The sequence below is a fragment of the Cinclus cinclus genome, chromosome 7 (assembly GCF_963662255.1).
Source record: "Cinclus cinclus chromosome 7, bCinCin1.1, whole genome shotgun sequence".
Taxonomy (NCBI): domain Eukaryota; kingdom Metazoa; phylum Chordata; class Aves; order Passeriformes; family Cinclidae; genus Cinclus; species Cinclus cinclus.
Window position 1 is genome coordinate 13,097,526 of NC_085052.1, and position 25,119 is coordinate 13,122,644.

Genomic DNA, 25,119 nt, shown 5'->3' on the forward strand with positions numbered 1-25,119 from the left:
TAAAATGAGAAATCTTTGTTTAAAGTGGCATTCTTTTTTATGGCCTGTTACAGTCTCTGTAACAATCATTTCTTAAGTCTGAACGTTTTTAATTCCAGGAATCCATTTATATAAAACTATGTTTAGACTTAATTAAGGAACAATTCTTACAAAGCTTGTAAATAGCCAGGAAAAAAGGGACAGAAAATAAAACTGACATTCACACTTAACAGAATGATTGTTACAAGGTATGTAATATGCTATAAAAATACAATAAAGCCCTTTTTATAAGAGTTCATATTTTTTGTTCCTCATTTTGAAAGGTATTTAAGAAAAATATCAAAGCTCTATGAAGTGACATCTGTTTTCTTGAATGGACTAGTGACAACTTCAGTTGTGTTTAATTAGCAGTGCTTGGAACAGTACCTGACCAGTTTGGGGTCCCATCTAGGACCATTTGAGAGGCAAAAGCTTGATACTTAAAACAGTTGAACGTTCTCAGTTTTTATGAATTAATTAATTTGCAATGATTCACTGAATTTCCTGGCTCATGAATAGGAAGAAGTCAGCCTGAGTGTTCTTTGTGGTTTTTTTTTCTGTTTCACCCCCAAAAGACCATTATCATTTTACTTTTGGATGGTGGGATTCTAGGAGCTGCTGGTGAGCTTTCCAGTTTCACAGGAGAAGCAGAACCTTCTAATTGTGTTTTAATATGCATCGGTGGGTGTTTTCTTGGTGGTTTTGTTTTTGTTTTGGTTTTTGTTTGTTTTGTTGGGTTTTTTTTTTTTTTTAGTTGGAGGGGTTTTTTTGTGGTTGTTTCATTTTTTAATGAGGGAGAACTCTGAAGTTCATAAATTTTTATATTTGCATGTTTGTAGGAGCTCCCACATAACTGGCAAGTAATATAGTAAAAAATAGTGTAATTGAAGGCTGAAGGGTAATAAAGTTGGAGGTTTTTTTTCCTGCTGTGTGCAGATGGACAAAGGCTTGTACATTAAAAGAGGTTCTGCTTGCACTGGGCCTATGCCATTCATGGTGTCCAGGACCAGGATTTTTAAGACTTGTTATTTGTTAACTACTTTCAATAAAAGTCTTTGGAGAACGTTGCAGTCTTCCCAGTAACATATTTGTCATGGATATTGTGGCAGGGAGCCCTGAGTATCCAAAGCAAGGATGTCATGGAAGCAGAATAATTTTGTAAGCTGGGATAGCAGAGCATTGCCTCTTAAATGTGGAGTTCCAAATCCTGCTTGAATATTAAACATACACCTTCCAGTTTTTCCAATGGTACTGAAATAGCATCCTGGTTTTTTTGGCTGTTGGTTGGAACTAGTATATTGTATGGAAAACATTCTTCTACCCCAAACTTCATGCTGTGGGTTTTTGTGCACTTGATGAAGGCCTTTGGTACTTCAGTAACTTCACCCTTGCTTCTCTGGTAATGTTTCATTTCAGCCACTTTGCTCCATTAAATGTATGCAATTAGAAAAGCAAATGGCAAATTTGCTATCGCATCACTGAAGTATTTAGTTTCACAGACTTAAAAAGCCAAATTTGTTGCACCATGCTCTCCACACTGTAATATGTACTATAAACATCAGACAGAATAGGCTGACCTTAATATTTGCTTCTCAGACTAAATCGCCGCCTTGCAGCAGTTATTTCCCACTGAATAAAAAGTTTAATTTCACGCCCTGATTAGTGCTAGTATGTGCAGGTGGATATTTATTTTATGCAGCTAAACTAATCTGCCTTGGCAAATTATTTGCCAGTCAGCAGAGCTATAATTCCTCATGAGTATTTGGTACTAAATTATCATTCTCATTAGTGAGATAAAGCAGACTGTTCTAACCACAAAGTTTGGTGAGGCACAGGGCTTCCTAAATAGTCTTTGGAAGATACAAGATATGTGGTGGCCTCGGCATTCTCAGTATCCTAAAATGGTTTGTGGTATACATAAAGGTAATGAGGATTTTAGAGGAAGAAAAAAAAAAAATTCCATAGCTGTGTATCATGTCTAGAGGTAAGATAGGAATGTACAGTGTTCAGAGATCACCTCTTTAAGAGGTGCCTAATGAAGAAAAAAATCAAATGGTCATCTTTGCTTTGCCACTGGAAGTATTCCAAGCTCTGATGTATGGGCCATAAATGAGATGAAATATAAAGTTACGTTGTTTTCTTCTTTATTTCCAGTGCTAGGGGCTACTGAGGTCACAGAAATAATGACTTGATACAAAAAGTCAAGTGGTTGAAGAAACTTCCCAGTCTAGTCTCATTTAAAATTCACTTCACACTCTGAAAACATTTTAAGCGGGGAACAGAAAATACTTCCTGACATACAAATGTTGAGTGGATTTGTTCATCAAGTGGATGTGTTCATCTACTATTTTGTTTTCTATGGATTTTACTGTGTTGGTAGTTTGTATTATAAAACATGCTAATGAAAGATACTTATTTTCTGTTACAACAAGATTAATTTATACCTGGAAATTAGGAATTCTCACCAAGTATTGTGTGAAGTGATTCCACTAACTTTTTTTCATCTGTATGGGCTGTCATATTCTTGTAGTATTCATTTTCTCAGTGATAACTGCAACAGTATTCAGGGTCACATTTAAGACCAGCAAAACCAGCAAGCTGAGCAACTTGATTTTTTATATAAAAATCTTCATGCTAAATTCATCAATGCAGATGGAATAGGCTGTTTTCTCACTTCCTTGTCTGCTTATATTGTGTCATCTTAAACTCCATGCATGCTGGTGGAGTTTGTGTAATATTTAACTGTCCTCAGTACCGAGGTTAACTGGTATTTCTGATACTGAGTATTTTCTTCAATCTTTCTAATTTCTTCCTTACAATTCAGAAGATGCTCAACAAGGCATGTTCTTTATACATTTAAGTGACTTTGCACAGAAGGGCTGAATCTACTGTGTGTTCAGCTGTGGAAGGTGAAAATTAATTGTTCCATAGCAGCGTCCAGTGGCTGCAGCTAAAGAGTAAGTGCTCAAAATACAATTAATAAGCAATCAGACATGAAGCTGTTTCCCTGACAGGATACTGATTAGTGCTGTGAAAAACTTCTTGATACCACAGAAATGGCTGAAAATAAACATCCTGGGAATTGCATTGAATATATCCTGCTTATTAAACAACAGAGCATTTCTAATGCCAGTTTTTCTGATGCGCTGGGGAACTCTGGTGTTGGACAAATGCTACCCCTGCTTACAGAAAGAGAAAGCTGAAGCTCAGAAATTTGCCAGGGGTTATGGACTGGCAGGATTTGTGTAGGGTGATGTGGTACACTGCTAATAGAACACAGAATACAAAGAAACCAGTTCTTCTAATAGCTACCCTTGTGCTTCTGACCATGCTTTGGTTAATTTTACAATTGGCTAGCCACCTGTTAAGATAACCCATTTTATCATTAAACAAAATTAATTTTAAAAATGGCTTGAAACTGTCTGATTTTAATGGGATCTGAATATTCTTAGTTTTAATCTGCCTCATGAGGCTTGTCTTTCTTCTGGGAAGTACATTGTTACATCATTAAAATATCATCCCCTACTGAGAGAGAAATCGGTCCCATTCACTAAATGGCAATGCTGAAACAATGACAAGTATTTCTAAAAACTGCATTAAAATTCGGTTTTTTTTTCTTTCTGATGTGCAAGTTCCGTGGTCCCATTAACCAATGGGTGCTCAGCCTATTTGCCACTGTGCATGCACAGCCAGATCTGTTAGCTGGGATGGCAGAAGGGTTCAGAAGCAGACATGATGACTTATAGTTTTAAATTATTTCACTTTTCCACAGTGATTTTGCTTGGAAACAAATGATTGATCATAATTTTGCACTCTACTACAGAGGAGGACAAGAAATAGCTAAAAATTGAGAAACATTGGATTTAATTTTCCTTCCCCCACTGCTAAAACAGGGTCTTGTGCAGTCATTTTGATGAGAGCAACAGAAAGGAGAAAATGAGGAAGAATGGGAAAGCTCAGCAGGGGGTCTTTCTAGTCTTCTTGAGGGAAGGACAGAAGTGTTTTCAGTCTGTGGGCAGAAGCCATGCAGCCTCTTGGCAGAATGCACTGGAGTAACCAGTTTGGACTAGAAGCAGCAAAAAGGCCTAATGTTGGTTTAATTTGCTTCATCACATGGTGAGAAGAGAAAGGTTGCAAGGGCATACTACAAAGGAATGAACAAGTTCTTAAGTGCAGTTGTATGTTAGCAGAACAATAATAAGTATGTTCTCGTAACTATAGTTTAGACGGACCTATGTTCTTCAGAAACACCTGAAGCAAACCAGATCTGAAGAAGATGGTAGAGAGGGAATTTGGATAACACCAGCCAGTGCAGAACTCTGGCGTGCACTTTGTCAGCTGGCTTTGTGCCCTACATTGGATTTTTCTGTTTGTAGGAATACTCGCTCATGATATTTGTATCTTAGGACATAGTTATTCTTACAGAATTGAGGGAGTTCTTTTTCCCCGAATGTAGTGGAATGGTTAAACACTGTAGAGAAAGGTGATGGCAGTCTTTACTTGGATAATAATCAGGGCTGGACTGTATGCTGACTAGAAAAGAGTCTGAATGTTTCCATGCTTGCCTATATAGCAACCATAACAGTCTCTAGTTGTTTCAGAGAAAAATGGTCTATCATGAAGGTCTGTCATACAATGTAATCAGTCTCCCTCTCTACACACATCATTTGTAATTTATTGTGAGAGCAATACAGAATGGAGCAGTGTTTATGTGGGAGTTGCTTTTAGTTTATGGATAGTTGGCCTTGAATTCTGTCTATTAGGAAGATGTTGGCGATTCTCCAGGGGGGGTTGTTCATTGGGTCTGCTCAATGCCCTTCCTTCTTGTATGCCAAAACTGCCAGCATCATTGAAAAATGCAGCCAGCTATCATTCATCTCCTGCAAATTAGAACAGTGAGAAAAGGGTGTAGTCTCAAGGAACGGTGGATCGATCTTGTTTTAGAAGATGAGTCTTAGATGCATCTCAACAGAAAGAAATCCAGATAATGTTAATGGCCTCTTCAAATATGACAGAAGGTGTTTCCTGTTGCTAATATATTCAAAATGACAAAGATCTGCATTCCCTTTTCTTTTTGTAACTTTTTTATTTTTCCTTCTCTTGACTAGGATGACTCCAGTGAAGTGTTTTGCTCTAATACTTTGTTAGAACTGTTGTTATAAGCAAGCATAAATACCCTGCAAGTTTTTTAGTGATGAGGAAATATTCCTATAATCTCACTGACCTTAAAATAACAATTTATGTAGACATGATAAAAGGCCCATCAGTGGAAGACACCTTGGTGTTGGATTGCAGTAGGTCTTGTGGAGCATGGGTTCAAATCTGATGTTGGCAACCAAAGTCCTCTAAAGCTTTTGCAAATTACTGAAAGCAGCTGCTAAGTGGATTTCTCTTTGCTATGTCATTGCAGAGCTATTCCAAATTTGACTACTCTGAAAGTAGGAATCCTTGTTCTTACTTTCCTGCTTGCCTCCATTCATGGCTAATTCATTCTGATTTGTTCATATGCCTGTGTCCTTGAGTTTAAACAGCTCTCCTTGTTCCCCTGTGTTCATCTGCAGATATTTGTGGAGACCAGCTGTATTCTGCTCTGTGTTGGATCTGGTCAGGCTAAACCAGCATTCTTTAATTTATTTTTCCTTCTATTGTAAGACATTTCCTGGGACTTTTGATCATCTTAGTAGACCTTTTTCAACAGCTGCAAAATTTGATTAGTCTCCTTGAGACACAAATAACGAGAGCTACACAGAACATTCCAGGAAATATTTTATGGATTCCTTGTACTAAAGCAGTGATCCTAATTCCTCTCTTCTGGGAATTTTTTATTTTATACAATATCCTATAGTAGTATTTGCCATTTCTGTGGCCACATCTTATGAGTGAGCCATCATTATCTAATGAGTAACACATCCCAGGGCCTCTTTCCCTCTGCTCAGTTACTGAGTTCCTAATTTATAATGGAAGTAATGTAACTTTCTGATTTATATGCATGATGTATCAGTTCTTTTACCAAATGTTCAAGATGCTTTGTCCTATATATTTATGATGCCTCTTTAATTTCATTAGCACATCAGTAATTCTTGAGTATTTTAGCCATTAATGAGAGTATTTAACATTAATTTCAGGAACAATAATAGATTTCAACAAGGATCATTCTCTGTACAGCTTAATGGTTCCTTTTTCAAAATTGCCTGTGATGCTTTACGGATTTTAGTTTCTTAACCTCCTTATAACTCTGATATTAATCCTAATCCTCTTCATTTTAACTAGTAACTTCCTACATGTCATCTATCAAAAGCTTAGCTACTTCTAATTTGTCTGGACTTCACTGATCTTCTTAAAGAAGAAGATTGGGTTAGTCTAGGACTAATTCTCATTTGTTCTAAATTGGGAGTAGATTTACTTAGCCTCCCATGCTGACTATTTCATTTTGGCAATAGTTAGTACTAAGTCTCAGTAGATTTCCTTTCCTGGGAGACAGGACATGCTGTTTGTTTGTGGTTTGGCTTTGGTTTTTTCTTTTTTTGGCTAGCCATTTCTGAAATATTTAGGATTCATTCTGGTTAGAATTACAGATGGTTGTGCTGTGTGAGGATGCTACCAGGGGCTGCCCATTAGTTGTTTTCAGTGGCTGATGGTGCCCCTGCTTCATTCTGGCATTGTTGTCCTCCAAGACAGCTGGTGATACTTCGGTGTTTCTTGGTTGAAGGAGTTGTTTGCTCTGTTTAAGCCAAGCAAAGGAACATTTGCATCCTATGGCAGGAATTGAGAACTGTTGAGCTGAACTTGGTACAGGGTATTTACATAAGGAAAAGAAATTTAATATATTTTGGTAAGCTTTTTAGGCAATTAGTTACGGATTCCAAGTTACTTCTGATGAGTGATAAGGTCCTGCATTGTAATTGTATTAGAGTGCTTTGTAAGGGAAATGTATTTGGACAGAATGGCCATTCCTGCCAAAGGAAGTGTTTTGGTTACATTATTGAACAGGAAAATGTTTGGCTAGTGCTGGAGCCTGCTCAGAAGACAAGAGCTTAGTAACTCAGCAGAAAATGTGGTGGAATTCTGGAGTGTGCTCTTCAAAGTGTTTCCTTCTCTTTAGAAAAATCTGGTATTCCTTTTACAGATTTGTCTGCTTAATGTGTGAACTGCAGATTTCCTCCCAGGCTAGTTGGCACAGACCTGTAACCCATCTCTCATGTGTGCATTTTTGTCTGTTACCTAAAATTCAGCAGGACATCAGGAAGGTGAAAGTTAATACTCTAGGTTCTTATGCTGACTATGGAGATTGTAGTTTTCCAAACTTAATTCGGTTTACCTTGGCTGGTGGGTTTTTTTTTTGTTTGTTTGTTTGTTTTTTTTGGTTTTGTTTTTTTAGTATGGGACTTTCCAATGCTCTGAATTTCACTGAAAAATTAGAATCCAGGTGAGCTCTCTGACTTTTCTATGGACTTATTAAAAAACCCCCACAATACTTGGAAGGGAGCAGCTTCATTTTGTTGACCTCTTGACAAGATTCCACCTGCTGTTTTATAAATTAGTGCTTGCACTGTGAATGTCAGTGTTCTTGTTGGGTACTTACCTGGCACAAATTCAGAAAGCAGCACGAGAAATGGTCTTCACCACAGATCTTGCAGTCTTGAAGGAGGCTGGATGTAGCACTTGAATTTCATACTTAAAATTTGAAATGGTTGTAAAATCAAGCATGGACACAAAGAGAATCTCCACACTGCTAGAATAAGCATGTTTGTGGTGCAACCTTACTGTTACTTTGTTCAGCGATTAATGGAGTACTGTCATGGGTCTCCATTTGGTTTTCAGTACTGTAGCTTAGTATTGTTGCGAGCCCTAAAGAAGGTATACAGTGTTTCATGTTACAGAAGTAGTTTATTTATCTGGTTGCTGCTGCTCTTGAAGGATATAAAAAAAAACCTTGCATCTGTTTATTTGTCAAGGAGTATAAATAGACAGTCTCCAGTGGGAGTTGGTTTTGAGCAGATCTCAGTCGACAAACTCAGGCAGATTCATTATGGAACTGGAGTAGCCGTGTTCACCACGTGCAGTGAACTCATTAAATTCACAGGCAGTCAGAGCCTACTGTTTGAGAGTGCTGTGTCCTTCTGAAGGAGTTTGTATCAAACTGTGAGACCTGACAGTCAGCTGACTTAGTGTTTGTTCATTCTTTCTACAAAATCTCACAAAGGACACACTTAAATATTGGCAACTTAAGCTTTTAGGATCAGATAGCTCATGAGTTTTTTTCTCCTAATAACAATGAACCATTTTGAAATCATGTGTTTGGTTTTGTTGAATTGGAGTCCACAGATCTAACCGTGCCTTATTTTGAGTATTGCTTTTGCAGTAGGGTCTGGGATCTGTTTGTGCCATGAAGTTGTATATTCTGTACTAGGAATTCAGTTTATTGCTGCAATGGATGCAAACTCATTACAAGTTCTAGGCCACAGGGAATACTTTGCTTTCTTTGGAAGTCATCTCAACTGGACAATCTTCAGTGCAACTGGCCATGCCCTTCCATGTCAGTGACTGACAGATCTAATTCTGCTTTTGTAGCCGAGAGCCTGTTAGTTAATGGAGTCGTGAATATTGTTACTCAGAGGCAACCTTCAGAGTATTGAAATGCATTATTCCTGTTCTTCACTGATATTTATCAAACAAGGTGTTATATCTAATGAATTCAATGCTATTGTCAAATAAATACTGTGTGTAGATCATGACTTAAAAGAAATGGTAATATAAGTAGTTTCATTATTGCTTTGCAGTGATGGAGAGAGATGAGTTTAGTTTGCTGGTTTAAATCCTATGTGATGGAAACCCAGAGTGAATGTCTTCTCTGAGGGAACAGGAGGCATTATGGGTGATATGATCAGATTAATAAGATTCTTAGTACATATATATTTCATACAGATCTCAACTTTTTTCCCCCCTCATTTCTTCTTACGTGGAAGCAGATGAAATGCAGAAGCAGCACTACTGCCTTGGAAGTATTGTAGTGGGTTCCATTTTATAATTATCATTCTTGACATATTTATCCTTTCTTATGGAAGTGAAGATGGAGATATTTAAGAACCCTTCTTGCACAAAAAAGCCCAATTTCTGCTCAATACTTAATTAGCACTTGTTTATGACACAGCATCTGATTTGATTTTCGAAACAAATTGCACAGTAAAGAGGCTGATATTTAAACTGTATAGTAACCACAGCTCCAGCTGTGACTCAAATCTTGTAAGCCTTCAGGGGTTGTGTTTAGGCTTAGAAAATAGGAACTCAGGCCTGTAATTAAATGTCCTCTGAAAATCAGCCTTGGTAGAGAAGTGGAGAGGATACCACTGAATTTTAAATTACTGACTTGTTCTCAAGAATCATTCTGTTGTTCTGGGTCTTGCTGGGGACTGCAGAAATCAAATGGATTAAAAATGGAAGAGTAGATTACTAAATGAAAAAGAATCAAAGGTTGCAGACCAAAGAGATGTGCAAAGTAAGCTATTTTGGCTCCCCAGTTTATGGACAGATGCAATATATATAATTTTAATATATGGCTAACATATAGATAACAAGTTCTGTGGACACCAGAAAGACTAGAGAGAGAGAATAAAGATTTCATACACAGTAAAATTGCATTTCAGAACTGGGACTAAGGTGCTGATGGTTGTGGAATAAGCCATCTGTGGTAATGGAAGACTCACTTATAAAGCAAGGCCTCCATAATAAACATGAATGTTTGGGAAAAGGAAGTAGACTAGGTTATATTACAAATTAGTCACTCGCCTAAATCAAAATGTGAAATATTCACAAATTAGCATGATAGAAATGAGGAGTTAGAGTGCTTTCAGAGTTACTTTTTGAGGAAAACAATCACTGTCAGTGCTATTGAAAAAGAGCAAAATTCCCCAAGCAACCTGACTTCTAGTCAAGGAAAATGCTGGAGCAGATGCTAAGAGAAAATACTGTGCTTATGAATGGTATTGAACCATGAGCATAAATGATGTGTGCTCATGAAAATACAAAAATGAGTAGGTCTTGCTGGGCAATTAATTGTATTGCTGGTGGAATTGCTTTGAATGGATCATAATCATGGAAGAGTTTAGTGTTGATTCATAAATTCATACAGCTTTCAACCAAGACAGTTTTCTGGGTCCCACATCTTTTTAAGGCTGGAGGGAAGAGTCACAATTTTATTTTATTTTTTTAGATTGACAGTCCTCTTACAGTCCTGTCTGCTGTCATTGGGATGCTGCAATTCAGAATATTTTAACCAGATGTATTACTTTAATTGCCTCTCTCTGCTGAAGAATGCATTCCTAGGGGTCATTTACAGTGTGCCTTGGAGAACCACAGAAATTCAGAATTTAGGAGACTGGCTAAACTTTTACAACCAATCATCAATCTGAGAAATTTTAATTAAATTATGCTTTTCTATTGTGCTTATTTTGATGGAAATGGAGGCTCACTTTTGCAAATATCCCACTTTAATGGCATAAGCAGCAGTATGTGGGTAATGATACACATACCTCATACTGGTAAAATTTGCTTCTCTCCTATGTAGTCTCTCATTTCCTCTTAGATAAGAGTAGACAAATGCAGAGGAGACATACCTCTTTGAGAGGATTTTGCAAATACAGTATTGAGGGATGAATGATGTGTCTTAGTTTCCCCTATTTTTATGTTTCACTAGTCAGCATTGAAAAATAAATTGAATTTACAGTAGCTGCTAGTCTGCTGAAAGTCCTGATTGCTTTTATTACAATAGTCAAGCAACTTTTGAGTCACAAAAAAAGCGTTGGTAAGAGTTTAAATAAAAATACAGTGTTATCTTTACTTCTGGAAACACTTCTGCTGAAGAGCAATCCTTTTGCTGGCAATAGATCTGTTAATGCACTTACATATTTTGCAGGACCAGGGTCTTCAAATTAAATGGTTCAAGTCAGTGTCTTAAATCAGTTATTCAGACTGCTCTGGACTGATGGGCTAGCAAACGTTAAGCAGCCTGCTCGTCTGAAGAGCTTGGCTGTTATCCTTTAATTTGTAGGTTGGGTGACAGAAACAGAAAGAAATGAAGTAATTTTTCACAATTTGTTGTGAATGCAATTTTGTTTCTATCATCACAGCAATTTGTTGTGTGAACTTGAGCACATCTGAGTGAGGTATTCAGGTCTCTACTTCTGACTGATTTTCAAATTATTGTTATTTCTGCTTGTTTATGAGGACTTTTATTTTTTTCCTCGATAGATACATACTGGGCTGTGCTACTTTGAAAAACAAAATTGAGGCAGGAGTAAAATGTGTATTTCTGCAGTGTTCTTGCTAGATATGCAGCACTTCATATAGTTTCTTCCATTTCCAAAGCACATAGAAATGTCAAGAGGTCCTCTCAGCAAACCTGTGAAGTAGGTAGTGTTGTCCCCATTTTACAGTTGTAGAGGGACTAACCACCCATGACATTGGTGCTGAAGGAAGGATTAGGTCTTGGAAGATGATGCTTCTAGCTGTGTGAGAAGTCTCCTAAAACATGATTTGTTAATGTGTTAAGCATTGCAAGTCCAATCCAGGTGAATGCAGTAACCAGACATACTTGACTTTAATTTATCAGCACAATGGGGGATATTCATGTTCAACTGAGGTCATTGGCTAGGACACCAGGGCATAATCTTACTACTACTTTGAAAGATTTAGGAGGATTTAAATTGAAACTGGAGAGAAGCAAAAGTAACAAGTGCTCAAAGTATACTGTAAAATCCTGAGTGTGTACTTCTCCTTAGAGAAGATTTTAGTCTGTTCTAGTTCTCATTTTATTTTCAAATTCCAAGGCTGCCCACCATAGGTGTGAAGGTTTGTCATTCAGCCGTAACACGTTTTTCATTCAATCAAATTATATTTTTTGGTGTTACAAGTACAAAGGGAATGCAGTTTGTACAACTAAATATTGTGTTTACTCAAGAAGAAGTTAGAGTAAGTTCATCTTCAGTAGAGCCATTCTGAAAATGAGTAAGTTTTTTCCAGCCTTCCAGGAGGAGTGGTAGGGCACACATGTGATTGGAAAATGAGAAGTACTGTGAGTTAAGAAAGGGATTGTGAAGTAGTTTCTGGGAGTAAGAAAAATCTCTGGACTTGATGTTTGTGAATGTTCTTTGTGGTCCTGTTGCTTGGATGTGATTTTAATTTCTAAGCATCTCCTTTTTTGGGGAGAGGGGGAAGACTTGAATCCCCTTGAATGTGAGAGTATCTTTGAACTACAAATAAATGTCATGCTAGGCAGTGTTTTGGGGTTTGTTGCATACTTTTTCCTAGCTGTAAGTTATGCTGTGTATGTTTTGTACTTCTAGAGGAATTTGATGTCTTGCCTTTTCTTCAATCCAATAAAGCATGGAAATAGTAAATGGGGGGAGATTATATTAGTCTGTTGATTTGAGGCATAATTTCTGGCTGTGTGTAAGTATAACAACCTGTTACCCTGGTATTAAGGCTGCACCTCTTCAGGAATTTTCTGTCATCTCTTCATGTTGTCCAGTGTCTAGTCTGACCATGTTGAGGATGGTAACTATGTAAACACTCATAGCTTGACTACTGCTGTTTTGACACCATCTGCTTTTTGTGTAGTGTCAAAAGCATTAATAACCATTAGTCTTTGCTATTGCAGCCACCACAGAGGCTCTGCTTATCCAAGTGCATTTTTGTGGAAATTTAAAAAAAAATACCTATATATAATTAACTGAAATGTGAAATGGTGGAAAACATAAAAATGATGACTTTATTTAAAAAGTGTTCTTAAAGCAGCTGATATCAGAGCAATAAACAAGAACTAGTCTGGGGACTAAACCTTCATATGTGGCTTAAAAAAATCTGCATTGTTTAAAATGCTCCAGAATTTAGACGTAGGTTAGCTAGGTCCCAGTGTAAAAGGAGGTCTCTCTTTATGTCTATTCTCTCCTAGCCCCGAATACACATGCCAAAAGATGGATTTCAACTTATATCTTCTGGATACCAAGCATGGCTAAAGCAGGTTGGACTGTATTATTGTTATTCATCTCATGTGAGGGACCGTGTTGGACACCTGTGCTTGTCTCATTAGTGAAGTACATAAATGAGGATGTAATGAAGTTACAGTGCCATGTTAGCTGATACCCCTCATAGCCATCACTGTTTTGTGTTTATGCATGCTGTGTTTGTATAACATTTTCTCACCAGTCTGATGAATGTGCACTTCCTGTAAATAAAAGTTCAAAATGCAGTCACCTGGAAGCAAAGAGGGTCAGAGACTGAAAACGAATCTACAACAACAGCTTGAATTACAGAATTAAAATGGGCCTTCAAACACAAAGCTGCATGGTGGTGGTGCTGGTAATAATGGGGAGGCCACTGGGTTAAAACTCAAGAGAATTGCATCTAGCATCTAATTCAGATCTGCCTGGGTGAATCAAGTATGGACACTTACTCACATCACATAACAATTGTACAGTTTGACACAGTCTGACACTGTGGGGAGTCCCCACTCGGAAGTGGGCTAGTGCTATATTACTCTGGCTATTATTAAAGGCCAGGCTTTAGATGTCTCAGCAGTCTGCCTCTAGCAATTGCTGTCAGCTTTTCACTTTTGTGAGTGAAAAATCCCCCTTCAGAAAAAATAGCTTAATTTACAAACGGCCTGTACAAATCTCTTCTCTGATGAACATATGTATATGGTGAATCCTGTGTCCTTGAGAATACGTGGCTTAAAGTTGCTGTTTCTGTAGAAAGCCAGAATGTGTTGTTATGGCAACAAAAACTGGAAATATGAAAACAGCACAGATAAGCTGCATCCTGTTGTCATGGCAACTGCAGTTGTGAAGTGACAAAACATGGTGATGAAGGGATCTTCAAGGTGGTACCGTGAGCCCAACATCAACCAAGAGCCAAGTCACTTGAGCAGAGTGTGAGAATGAAAAGCTGCATCAGCAAATCCCCTTAAAATATGAGAGTTTCATTGAAGGTGCTAACAGGGTGGTTTTGATTGTTTCCAGTCTTGTGTCAGTATCTTACAAGCAGTAGGTAGTAACTTGCTTGTGCAAGCTGCTCACTGCTGTCAACTTATATTGACTTCTGTGAAACTAAGCAGAGCTTGAACACCTATTAGAAGATGGGCATCAAGTCTTATGTTTGCAAACCATTTCTTTGAATGAGTGATGTGCTGCAAAGGTGAGGTTTGGAGCTTCTTTCCGAGAAGCCATTTCTTTCTCTCTTCTCAAGTCCACTCTAGTGAGGGTCAGCTGGGACACTGAAGCTTATGTTTTCTTGATTTAAACTTTGCTGAGCCGGAGGCAAGGTGTCTCAGAGGAATCTCAACTCTGCAATTATTGTCTCACAGAGCTCAAGTTTGTTGACCTATGGGGCATGGCATCAGTTTCTGTTTCTAATGTGTGTTGGGAGAACAATAGGAAGAGGGCTGTGTGGCTGTTCTGTTTTCCTTTTACTTCTGAGGCAAACAGACCAACCTGATATTACCAGTGTTCTGATGCAGGTGGCATATATGCTTTTTGCACTCTGAAAAATACCAAGGGGGTAAAAAACCTAAAATGCACAGTAAAATTTCCAAGGAGGCTTAACACTAGGCAATCTCAAATAATAGAAGAACTTTTTGAAAAATAATTTTTTTTGTAAGCATGCTTTCCCTTTGATTTTTAGTTTATTGATGTTAGTTCTAATGTCTATCTCAATCTTCTTACTCCTTGATCCAAGGAAAAGTTATAAACCTGTGCTTGTCATCAGCAGATACTGTTGTGGAAATAGCTTTGCTATTCCAATTTCGTGCTGTGATTTCACCACAGGAAGTGTAAGGGTAAGGCAGTTGATACAAAAGGCTGGGAAGAGCTTTCATGAGAAGCAGAGAGGTTAAATTTTTTTTGAGGTGGGTTTGATTTGATATAGGATATCTGTCAGAGGTATTACCTGTAGGATTCCTTAAAATTATTGAAAAGAAAACCACTTTTTGATGTATGTAAAAGCATAATCTAAATATGCATCCAGATGGAATGGGGGCTGTGCATCAGGTTTATTCTCTTGTTGTCTGTATTTTTAACAGGATCCTAACTTAATGATTTTTTTTTCCTCAGCATGGCTGAGTATTGATCTGCTGCCTGACTTATACAGAATGTGAGAAGTATCCCAGTAAGACATTGTATTAATGTGGACTAAAAGCAGTTTATATTACAGATGAGGTGAAGGAAGATGGAGTTCTGCAAGACTGGACACATACTATAAATATCCATAAAACTGACAATTTTATCTAACACCAGTGCTGGCTGCATTTGCGTATTTTCAGCCTTCTTAAGCCTGGAGATAATAGTTGAACACTACCTGAGCTTGGTTGCCCAACCTGATGTCATTACCCTCTGCCCTTTAATGTCAGGTTTTACATTTAATGTTGCCGTGCTGCAATGCAGAGTTGTGTTCTTATGTGGGCTAGAGGAAATACAATACCAATGGCCAGATATACATGTTGCTCTAAGATTGCCATTTTGGGTAACCTGCATTGTTCTCTTTACTCTAGCTCTTTCTTGTTTGGGTGTTTGTCTTTTTGTAGAAGATGCAGTTGGTTTATTCAGCCTTGATCTTCATTTAAACCTGTGACTTGCTAGCAGTCTGTAACATCCCATCACCTAGATGCTGACCCTTTGGAGACCAGCCACAATTGACTTCTGAAGGGAGAAAGGGAGGGAATGTTTGTATATAAATACAGTCAATAGACCTGTCATTTTTATTCCTGTATTATATGGACACTTTATGAAACTCAGCAAGTTTAGCTAATTAGGTAAAACACAAAGCATTATTTTGATTACATAAACAGGGAAGTAAAAGTATAATTTTAGGTGGCTTCTGAAACATGGTAATTCAGAGTTAAAGCTAATGCCTCCCTTTTTCATAGCATTGTGAGCAAGTATGCATCATGTAGGATATGTAATGTAATGCACTCATCTGAGCCTTTCTGCCTCCCACTGTCTTTTTGTAGTAGAATTTTTAAAGCCAAGTTATAAACCTGTAAATGTGTTTTATGCTGGAAATTCTTGGTGATACCTTAACTAGATTGGTACCAGCAAAGGCCTGTATAATCAAAACAAGGCACTTCAGATATTAATGGCCTGCACTTCAGTCAAGTCACCTGGAAAAGAGAGTGTAAAAACCAGGACTGTGGTGAAACCAGGATTCTTCTGCTAGAATTGCACTTTGCTGAGAGAAAAATGAAGTTATTCTGGATATATTTTGGTTTTGTAATTTTGTCATTTAGCATCTTTTACTTAACTGCTAAAACATCTATTTTCAGTGGATCCATATGCTTTTTAAAATTCAGATACTAACTCCTTGGGTGGAAAGTTGAAATAAGATTTCTTTCTGCAGTTCATTTATTAATACTTGGCATTCATATAGTACATTATGTCCTCAAAGCACTATGCAGGCATATCAGTTATCGTTGAAACACTTTTGTGTGGTAGGTGCATAACAATAACTCTGAGAGATTTTATGGAATTAAATAAAGCTCGAGATGAGGGAAGAATCTAATGAAACTTCCGTTTCATCTCTCCACCAATATAGGCTTTTTTTCTCTGCAGTTTGTGTCATGAAAATAGAAGTTCTAGAAATGTTCCAAGATGAAGAGGTTTCAACATATTCCTTAGGATGCTGTGTTACTCTGCCCAAATTTTTGAGGAATTGTTTGCAATTGGTCAGGCTTTAGACACAGAATTAAAGAATCATTAAATTTGGAAGATACTTCTAAGATCATCTGACATAAAGGAGCTTAGTAGTAACTGTGTTTTCTTGCTCACCAAAGAGCCAAGTGCACTTGCTCTTGTAAGATCTCCATTTTAAGCCTTAACATAGATTTGTGCTTTAGACTTTGGTGAGATTGCTCCTAGTAAGTTTGGTGTTGTTTAAAGAAGCACACACAAGTTTCTGCAAGTTTTACTCCTTAAAGAAGGGTATGGCACCTGAGTCTTAAAGCTCTGCAGCAGCACTTGTTTATATTTATCAGCTTCATGCATTAAGGAGCTATAATTATGAGAACATTAGTATTGTCGTGTTCAGATGTGATCTGAACAAGTTCCCTCAAGCACTTGGCAGATGAGGATCTTGTGCACCTTGTAGATGGAAGTTGGCCCCTTGCTGGGGCAGGTAATTTCTCTTGACTTGAAATCACAGAGGATGAGCTCCAGTAACTGCTCTTTGGGGAAAGCATTTCTTCACAAACATTTACCTAGAAGCTGTCATTTAATCCTCCCAGATACCACTCAGGTAAGTTATTATTTGGATAATCTGAATACATAAATCCTTTTCCATGTGCCTTATCTTTGATATTTAAAAGTAGTTAGTGAACTGGAATATCTTGAAAAAAGTTACTGTTAGCTAGGGAGTTACCAGAAAATTAGAGAAGCCTTTGCATAATACGTATGTTAAGGAAAATTTACTGAGCAATTACATGCAAAGTGGGTGGCTGAAGGAAAAAGAACCCTTTACAGCAGTTGGAGCTCTGTGTGCACAGCAAAGCTGGCAGAATGTGGTAACAGCCTGAGGGTGAAAGGGAAAACTGCTGCACTGAAGTCAGTGATCTGTACCAGGGTAAGAAGTCCAGTATTACCTATGTTTGGAATCTAGGAAGAGTGTTATAATTTAATCCTAGTAGCATATTTCAGCCTTTGATTTGTGGGATCTAATTGTTTGGAAGTCAAACCCTGGTTGTCCCAGAAACATATGCTCAGCTTTCCCAAAGTGAAATGTTGGTTTGCTTGATTTGCAGTTTGTGAAAAATGGTCCAAGGGTGTTTAATGAGATAGCTCAGCTTTGGTTACAGCAAAACAGGAGCACAAACCACTTGGAATCATCCCCATACGCACACTTGTGGAAATGCACCCGAGGTATCTGAATGGAATAGAAGGTGAGGAATTGTGCAAAGCACTGGTTGTGACAGCAACCACGTCTGGCCCTTCACAGTTCTGGTGCAGTTTGTGCAGCTAGAAGAGCTGACAGTTGGTGGGCTGGTTGAGCCCTGCGAGATCCTTCTCATGGTCACACTCCAAGGAATATTACAGTTCTCTCTTTATTTTTATAAATTAATTTTCTTACTGTGGAAAGACTTTAAACTGCCAGTGACAAAGTCAGAATTTTCGGATTATAAGTATGGAAAATTGGTCTGGGGTACAGGGAGGTGCACGTTTTAACTGTATGGCTTTGACTATTGTTTTTTTTTTTTTTGTCTTAATTAAGACTTACGGCTTTTAATGTTTTTCTTATTTCCAAATAAAAACAGGCAAAAAACTTTCTCCAAAAGTTATGAAAGTATTAATTTGCTCTGAGACATGCTAGTCTCTTTGGTAAGTTCATAATTGGGCAGAATTTTTTTTTAAAATGCATATTCTTGTCTCTCAGGTATATAACTACTTCATAACTGGTAAATCTATATTCATATGTTAGGGTTTTTAAAGGCATATTATTTACACAATTCACTTGAATGGCTCCTTTGAAAGCTGTGGGGCTCTCTCATGTAATTATGTATTTAGTATGCTTTGCATCCATTGTTGGGATAGGGGAAAGGAAAAAAAACTTAAGTCCCACAAAATCTACTAAAATAAATAATAAAATAATATTCTCATTCCATTTTGGCAGCTTGTTTAGAAGTTGTATTATATATATATTTTTTTTCAGATAATAAGAGCTACCGAAGCTAAAAAATGAAATATGCATGGCAGGTTTTTTAATTGTGAAAATATACAAGATGCACTGGGAATGTTTTTTTTTTTTTTTTAATACTTGTATATATTTAATCAGAAAACACCTCTCGGAACAGTAGAGGGAAAAATAAAAGATACTTTTTCATTTTTATGTGTATGTGAGAGGTTAAAAGAACGAAAAGTGGACCAGAGAAAGGATCCAAAATAATTTTTTAGCCAGAAGTAAATTTCTGAAATTGTTATTAAGTTTCACGAGACCAGCATTTGTAATGTAAATAGCAGCTGCCTTATCTGTTTCATGCAATGTGTTGCATTCTGTGGTGACAGGAATAGTGCAGACTGAATACAATGTGAAAGTGATGTATGTTATATTTTTGGCCTTGGCTTAGTTAAGTATGTGGCCAAAAAAAGTATAAGAGGAACTGAGTGAGATTGAAATGTATTGAGGTTTGTTCTCCTGTTTTTTGTGGTGTGTGATAAAAATAATTCTGAATATTAGGACTCCCAGTGAGATGTGAGCATGTGTTTGATAAAGGATTAAAATTCCTTAGGCACATTTCCTGAGAATTAGGTTTTATAGAGCATGCAGGAAACAGTAGTGTGAAAGGGACTTTCAGGGAGAATTGTTCCTGCCAGCCATCCAATATTTGCTTTCTGAAGTGGTGATCTGTCTCCTCACATCAAGCTCACATCTGGTTTACATGCTTCTAATACCCTTCAGAGCATCCCTTATGTCCTGTCTGCTTCAGTTTGGACTGCAGAATTTCTAGGACCTCTTTTCCCCTCATGTCTTGGTTTTTGTAAGAGTTAGAAATTGTTATTGGTTTATCTTTAGAGTTCACCTGCATAAGGCACTGTATGTACAGTGCTGTACCAGAAGGGAAATAATTCTGAACTAGGGAAGGACTGAAATAGATGTGGTTTGCATCTGAAATTAATCTTGTGTACAGTACACAAACACCAGCCCTTGGGGAGAAAACTGGGTTTCCTCTTTGGCTTTGTCACTAACTTGTGAAGATGTACGAAAATATATTAGGCTGCCTGTAAATCAAAGGTGTTTTAATTGCACAGGTTATCATAAAGTTCAGTACAAGGTTCATATTGGGTAGCAGGTAATACCTCAGTATTTTGAAATGTGCCACAATTAGAGACTGTCATCTGTACTACTGTCTAATTAATTTATCTGAAGTAGCTATAAAGAAAATATCCTTCAACTACTATTTTATTTTCTTTTGGTCATTCTTATTTTACAGTGAGCTCAGTATAGTCAGTTTATGCTTTCTTACCTGTTCACTATAGTTGTGAACTGTAGTAGTCCAAGAACTTTTTTTTCCCCCTGTGTAGAGCCACTTAGTTTTACAGGACAAGGTGATACATTTCTGACCTGTAACACAATTTGCTAAAACTGTGTTAGTTACCCCTAGTATATTGTATTTGCTGAAGGACTAGAAGAGAACAAATTTGATAAGAAAAACGCAGTCTGAAATGGTAATGTATAATCTTGTAATGCAGTAGCAAATAAAGTAAATAACCAATTTTTAGCACTGGTAAAAATTTAGCCATTGAGTGTGTATTGAAATTTGTCTTTAGGACATCAGATAATTGGAAGAGAGGGTAGACTATTAGAGGCAGAACATCTGATGTAGTCAAAAAATGTTCTTGCAATATAATTACAAGAATAATTGAATAGGTTAAAATACATCTTCCCTTCAGCTTATGGTTACTGTCCACTCAGTTCAGGCAGTGGTTGTGAATGCTTCTAGCCTATTTTAATTCAGAGTGAGGAAAACCCATTTTAATCACCAGTGGAGCAGCTGGAACCAGCCTTTGTCAGAAGGAGGATGCTGATCTTGTTTGAAACTGTTCTCCCTGTATTTATTTAGTGGGAAAATACATTTTAGAGTTCAGGAAGTGGGATTTTAAAATCAATTGGAAAAAGAAACTTGTTTTTTCATGAAGTAATTCCCTATTTTATGCCACTCAATGTGTATTAAAGATGCTTAGCTTTTCTAAATAAAAAGCTTTGCCGTCTCTGGGTCTGAAAGTTGTGCAGACATCCAAAGTATTAATGCAGCTGGGAGTTAGGAAAGTTAAAGGGATTGCTGCATCCTGGCCCAGTACTTAGCAAGCAATACCAGCATTCCCATTTGGCTCTAGTCCAAGCACTGTGCCTCTGTATCTTTGTTTTGATGAATCGATGTAGATTCACTTGAGTTCAGGAGAGGATTTTGTCAGTCAGCTTTCAAGTCATGAACATTGAGGCCAGTCCCTTGTTTGTGGAGCTGACAGTACAAAAGTGAGTGTTTGACACGTGGCTTGCTCAGTGCATGGGGATAGAGGCTGTTGGGATTTTTCAGAGATCAGCCTCTAAATGAAGTTGTTCTGTTGGGTCACTCATCTGATTTACACACAAGCTGTTTCTATTGAAGCACCTGGGGCCTTTTGTTCAGGCTTGTGAATAAGCCTCTTTCAGTCACCAGCAGTAATTTAGTGTCTCTGCTTCCTTCAATAGGTAAAAGGCAAGTATGGGAATGACATTTCCTTCCACACTGCAACTTCACGTTTATATTTTTAAGATAGGTAACAGAACTGTATCACTAATGTAGATTTTGTTATATACTGTAAGAGATTCAGAAATCATCTAAGGTATTGGTTGTTTTTTACTTCGTACTTCATAGCTCTGGCACAATACTAAGTGGCAGGAGTGCATGGGTGAGGAATGATATCCTCAGTTGGACAGAGAGCTCTGCAGAATAGCCCTTTAATGCTTTCTTCTGTTATTGTGGCAATTATAGAGGAAGACATTTCATTGCCTTGTAAGTTCCCTGGCACAACAGAGTGCCCTACCTGCAGGTTGTAATGAGTCTGACTTGAGCTGTAATCTCACCTAAACCTTGAGTCAACTTAAACTTGCCTTTCCACTGACAGAGTGCTTCTCATTTTTCCTGCCTCTGTACCTTTCCATGCTTCAGTCAGTACAAATATTTAAAGTAACTTCTTTTTTTTTTTGACTTGTCAGACAGTTTTAATGGCAATCAATTATTTGAGTTCATTATCACAGCATTAAAACTTGAGCCAGCCCAAGGGATGAGGAAGCTTGAGAATATGGAATAAATGATAGCTGAAACTCTTGAATAATGCTGTATAAAAAAATAAAATCATCCCATATTTATTTTGTATGAATTTATTTATGTATTATGTATTGAAACCTGGGGTGGGTCATTGGAAGGAACTGATGCTAACCTAGTGAATATGCTCTGCATCATCAGTGGCACCATGTAGTGAATTTCCTTTACTCTGACGTTCTTGGAGAATAATAAACAACTTTGATTTAAATAAATAAAACTGCTGAAATGTTTAACCATGGATGTCCATTTCATGTATGAAATTTTTTTAAAAAACGTTATTTTCACATTTTCACAGCAGCTTTCATTAGCTATAATGATACATATTACATTGCAAAGAAAAGATTGCTGGCATTTGGAAGGGTTTTTATATGTGGGAGTGTTTGGGAGGTTAGAATGGTGGACAAGGAAGTATGGCTCACTTTTGTAGCTTGTTACAATACTATGGCTGTAATTTTTTTGGCTTCGGGGGGGCATTACATATAAGTTCATGAGATATGTATTGCTATGATGTACTCCAATTCTTGAGTTTCAGTATGTTTGTAAAAGGAAGACTTGTTTGGTTGGTTTTTTTTTAATTAAAATGCAGTGAGGAATGTATTTCAAGGTATCATAAACTTCTGCTAAGAACGTTTCTACAGGTTATATTCCCCAGCAGTCTCTAAATACTATTTCTAGAACTGCAGTGTAAATTGCAACAAAGTGCAACAAAGAATGTGGTGACAGACAAGGTTAATCTCTTTGTCTGTCTGCACAGGACCAGATTATGGATGTTGGTGATCACTTTTCTGCTCATTCAAAGATGGGTTATGTTGCTCTTACGTACTTGTTTAGTGCAAGATTGTGCAAGGATTTCTGGCCCCCTTCAAGAGCAGGAAGAAACGATGGCTCAGAAGGCAGCTGTCATTTCATACCCATTCCAGCTGCCCTTTCCACTCAAATTTCCTCCCATCCCCTCCCCCTCTATTAAAAAAAAAAAAAGCAGGGGCAGGATTGCAAAAAAGAAGAGTATGAGGGTTTAAAATCTCTAGCAGCTAATCTATCACATCCTTTAGTTTTCATGGCTATCTGCCAATTTAAAACACACTTGTTTTTTCCTGCCTTGCCAGTAATTAGACAAATGCAGTAGTGCTTATGGCATCAAAAACTCTTATGTCTGGTAAAAGCAATTGCTATCATAATGCATCCCTAAATTTAACAGTAGTGGTGTAAAATGAATAAGCAGCTCTCTATTTCAAGGGGTAATGGCTTTAACTATCAAAATGGCTAGTGTTTTCCTTGATTGGCTGCTTTGCCTGCTTTTTTGTATTTCTGTTTGTAGGAACTGAATCAATTTATTATAACAATTGTATTTTATTTAACAAACAACAAGGCAAGCAGAAGCAGGAAACTCTTACACAGTGTCACCAAACTCCTATTCACTTTGGATCATAGGTTTTTCCTTTTATCTAATTTACAGACAAAACACAAACCTTTTCTTTCCTTGCAAGTAAAAGTTGTAATTTACTTCTCTGCTTTCCTTGCAAAATTGCTTGCCTTGTGTTCTGCCTGGAGCACTGCTGTGGATGGAGAAGAGGTCTGATTAATTGGAAAGAAACTTTTTGTTACTGAGAAAGTTCAACATATTGTTGTGGAAAATTAATCAAAATTTACTTTCTTGGTCCATAGGCTTTTTTCTTGCTACTGTGACATCTGTAAAACTTCTCTCAAGGAAAAGATGCTTCAGCAGTTAGTGCTCTCTTAAAGGGCAGTTGTGTTGATGCCATTTGGCTAAGCCTTAAAGTTCCTGTAATCTGTGCCATCCTGTCTCACACAGTCCCATCTCATAGTTGTCCTTTCTCTGCAGTGCTCTATGCCCAGATCTCTGTGGCTGGGCTGCTCCAGCCTGGCGGACAGCATGCCCTCACTGCGATGCCTGTATAACCCAGGGACTGGCGCACTCCCAGCTTTCCAGGTACTTTCTGTCTCTCCCTGCTCCTTTTCTCTCCATCTGTGTGCGTGTGCATCTCCTTTACTTGCCTGCTTGACCTCTATTTATTCTGGTTCATACTCTGTGCCTCTCCTCTGTCATTCTGATCTCTGGTATTTTAACCCATCTTGTCTAGATTCAGGGCAGCTGGGGCATTTCCATTTACCTTGATGTAATTATTTTATCTAAATTGGCTTGATACCATCATCTTTTTCATTGGCTTTAAATTGTGTCAAAAAGATACCACTTAATTATATCTGGCAAACAGCATCCATTACAGTCTCTCCAATCTGGCTATTCTGGCTGTTTGCAATTACCCTCCTATCTAAATTTTTTGTGTGCCACTTAAAGGACTGAGAGGGTGAGTTCATTGCCATGATGATAATTGATGCCAGCAATTCTTTACTGCAGCTTTGTTAGCAGGAGTCTGGACATTTTGACTCTAGAAAATTATTGTCCAAGTATGCTGTCAGTCAAAAGGCAAATAAAGGAAATCTTTTTTTCTTTACCCTTTGATCTCTAAATTGTTAGATTCAGGCTTTTCTCTGTCATGAGTCAGCTTTCTGTCAAACAAGTTTGTTCAGACATTTTGGGTGACCAGTGAATCTTGAAAAAGGCAGCCATTCCTCCCATGGGTAGAGAGCAAGACAAGTGCTAGGTGACCATCAAGAAACCCAGACAAGGCTCTCAAGATCACTGGAAGCATTTTTGATTATGTATGTGGGCATAACAGCAGGGACTGGTCTCCAGAGATGTTATATTCATGTTGGAAACTCAGGTATTTTTATGAGCTGCAGTGACTGAGGGACTTTAGGAGTATCTCTATAGAGAGCACATTTTTTGAGCTTATTGTAGCATGAACATTTACTTCAAGGTTTATGCTGCTAGATTATGCTACTGCTGGCCTAACCTGTGGCAGAGAGTTTTATTTACCAGCATCTTTCAAAACCAGATAAAAAGAACAGGCCAGAATCTTTCTGAAATTTTCATTTGTTTTGGGGTAAGTTCATTATGCGCCTCTAAAGGAAAGCATGCAAAGATTGTTTTAAGTTTTACTTCTTGCTCCCAGAGCTAGGATAGTGCAGTGGAAATAATCCTCTTAGTCCCAGAGGAGGCTTAAAGCATCTTGCATCATTTTGCTGCAACTCTTTGCTGACACAGCAGTAGCACTGATGGACTCTGGAAGGTGTCCTGCCAGGCCTCCTTTGCTGAACCAAGCTTTTAGTGGAGCTTTCTGTGGGGGAGGGGGAAACACGACTTTTTATTCGCCTGAGAGGACTCTAGAGACAACAGG

The 25,119-nt window shown here is 37.7% G+C and overlaps 1 protein-coding gene across 4 annotated transcripts in view; it reads left to right on the plus strand.

Annotated features, from left to right (window-relative positions):
• BTRC (beta-transducin repeat containing E3 ubiquitin protein ligase) overlaps window positions 1–25,119 on the plus strand; it is a 112,905-nt gene that overhangs the window by 3,675 nt on the left and 84,111 nt on the right. Inside the window, exons 2-3 of one of the 4 annotated variants that reach the window (XM_062496948.1) lie at window positions 12,968–13,036; window positions 23,703–23,810. The exons of 1 other annotated variant lie outside the window; for it this stretch is intronic. In XM_062496948.1, coding sequence (XP_062352932.1) covers window positions 12,968–13,036; window positions 23,703–23,810 — 177 coding nt within the window. Of the gene's footprint in view, window positions 1–12,967; window positions 13,037–17,151; window positions 17,299–23,702; window positions 23,811–25,119 lie in introns of those variants that run through there. 2 more of the 4 variants (XM_062496947.1, XM_062496949.1) reach the window with 2 other exon arrangements.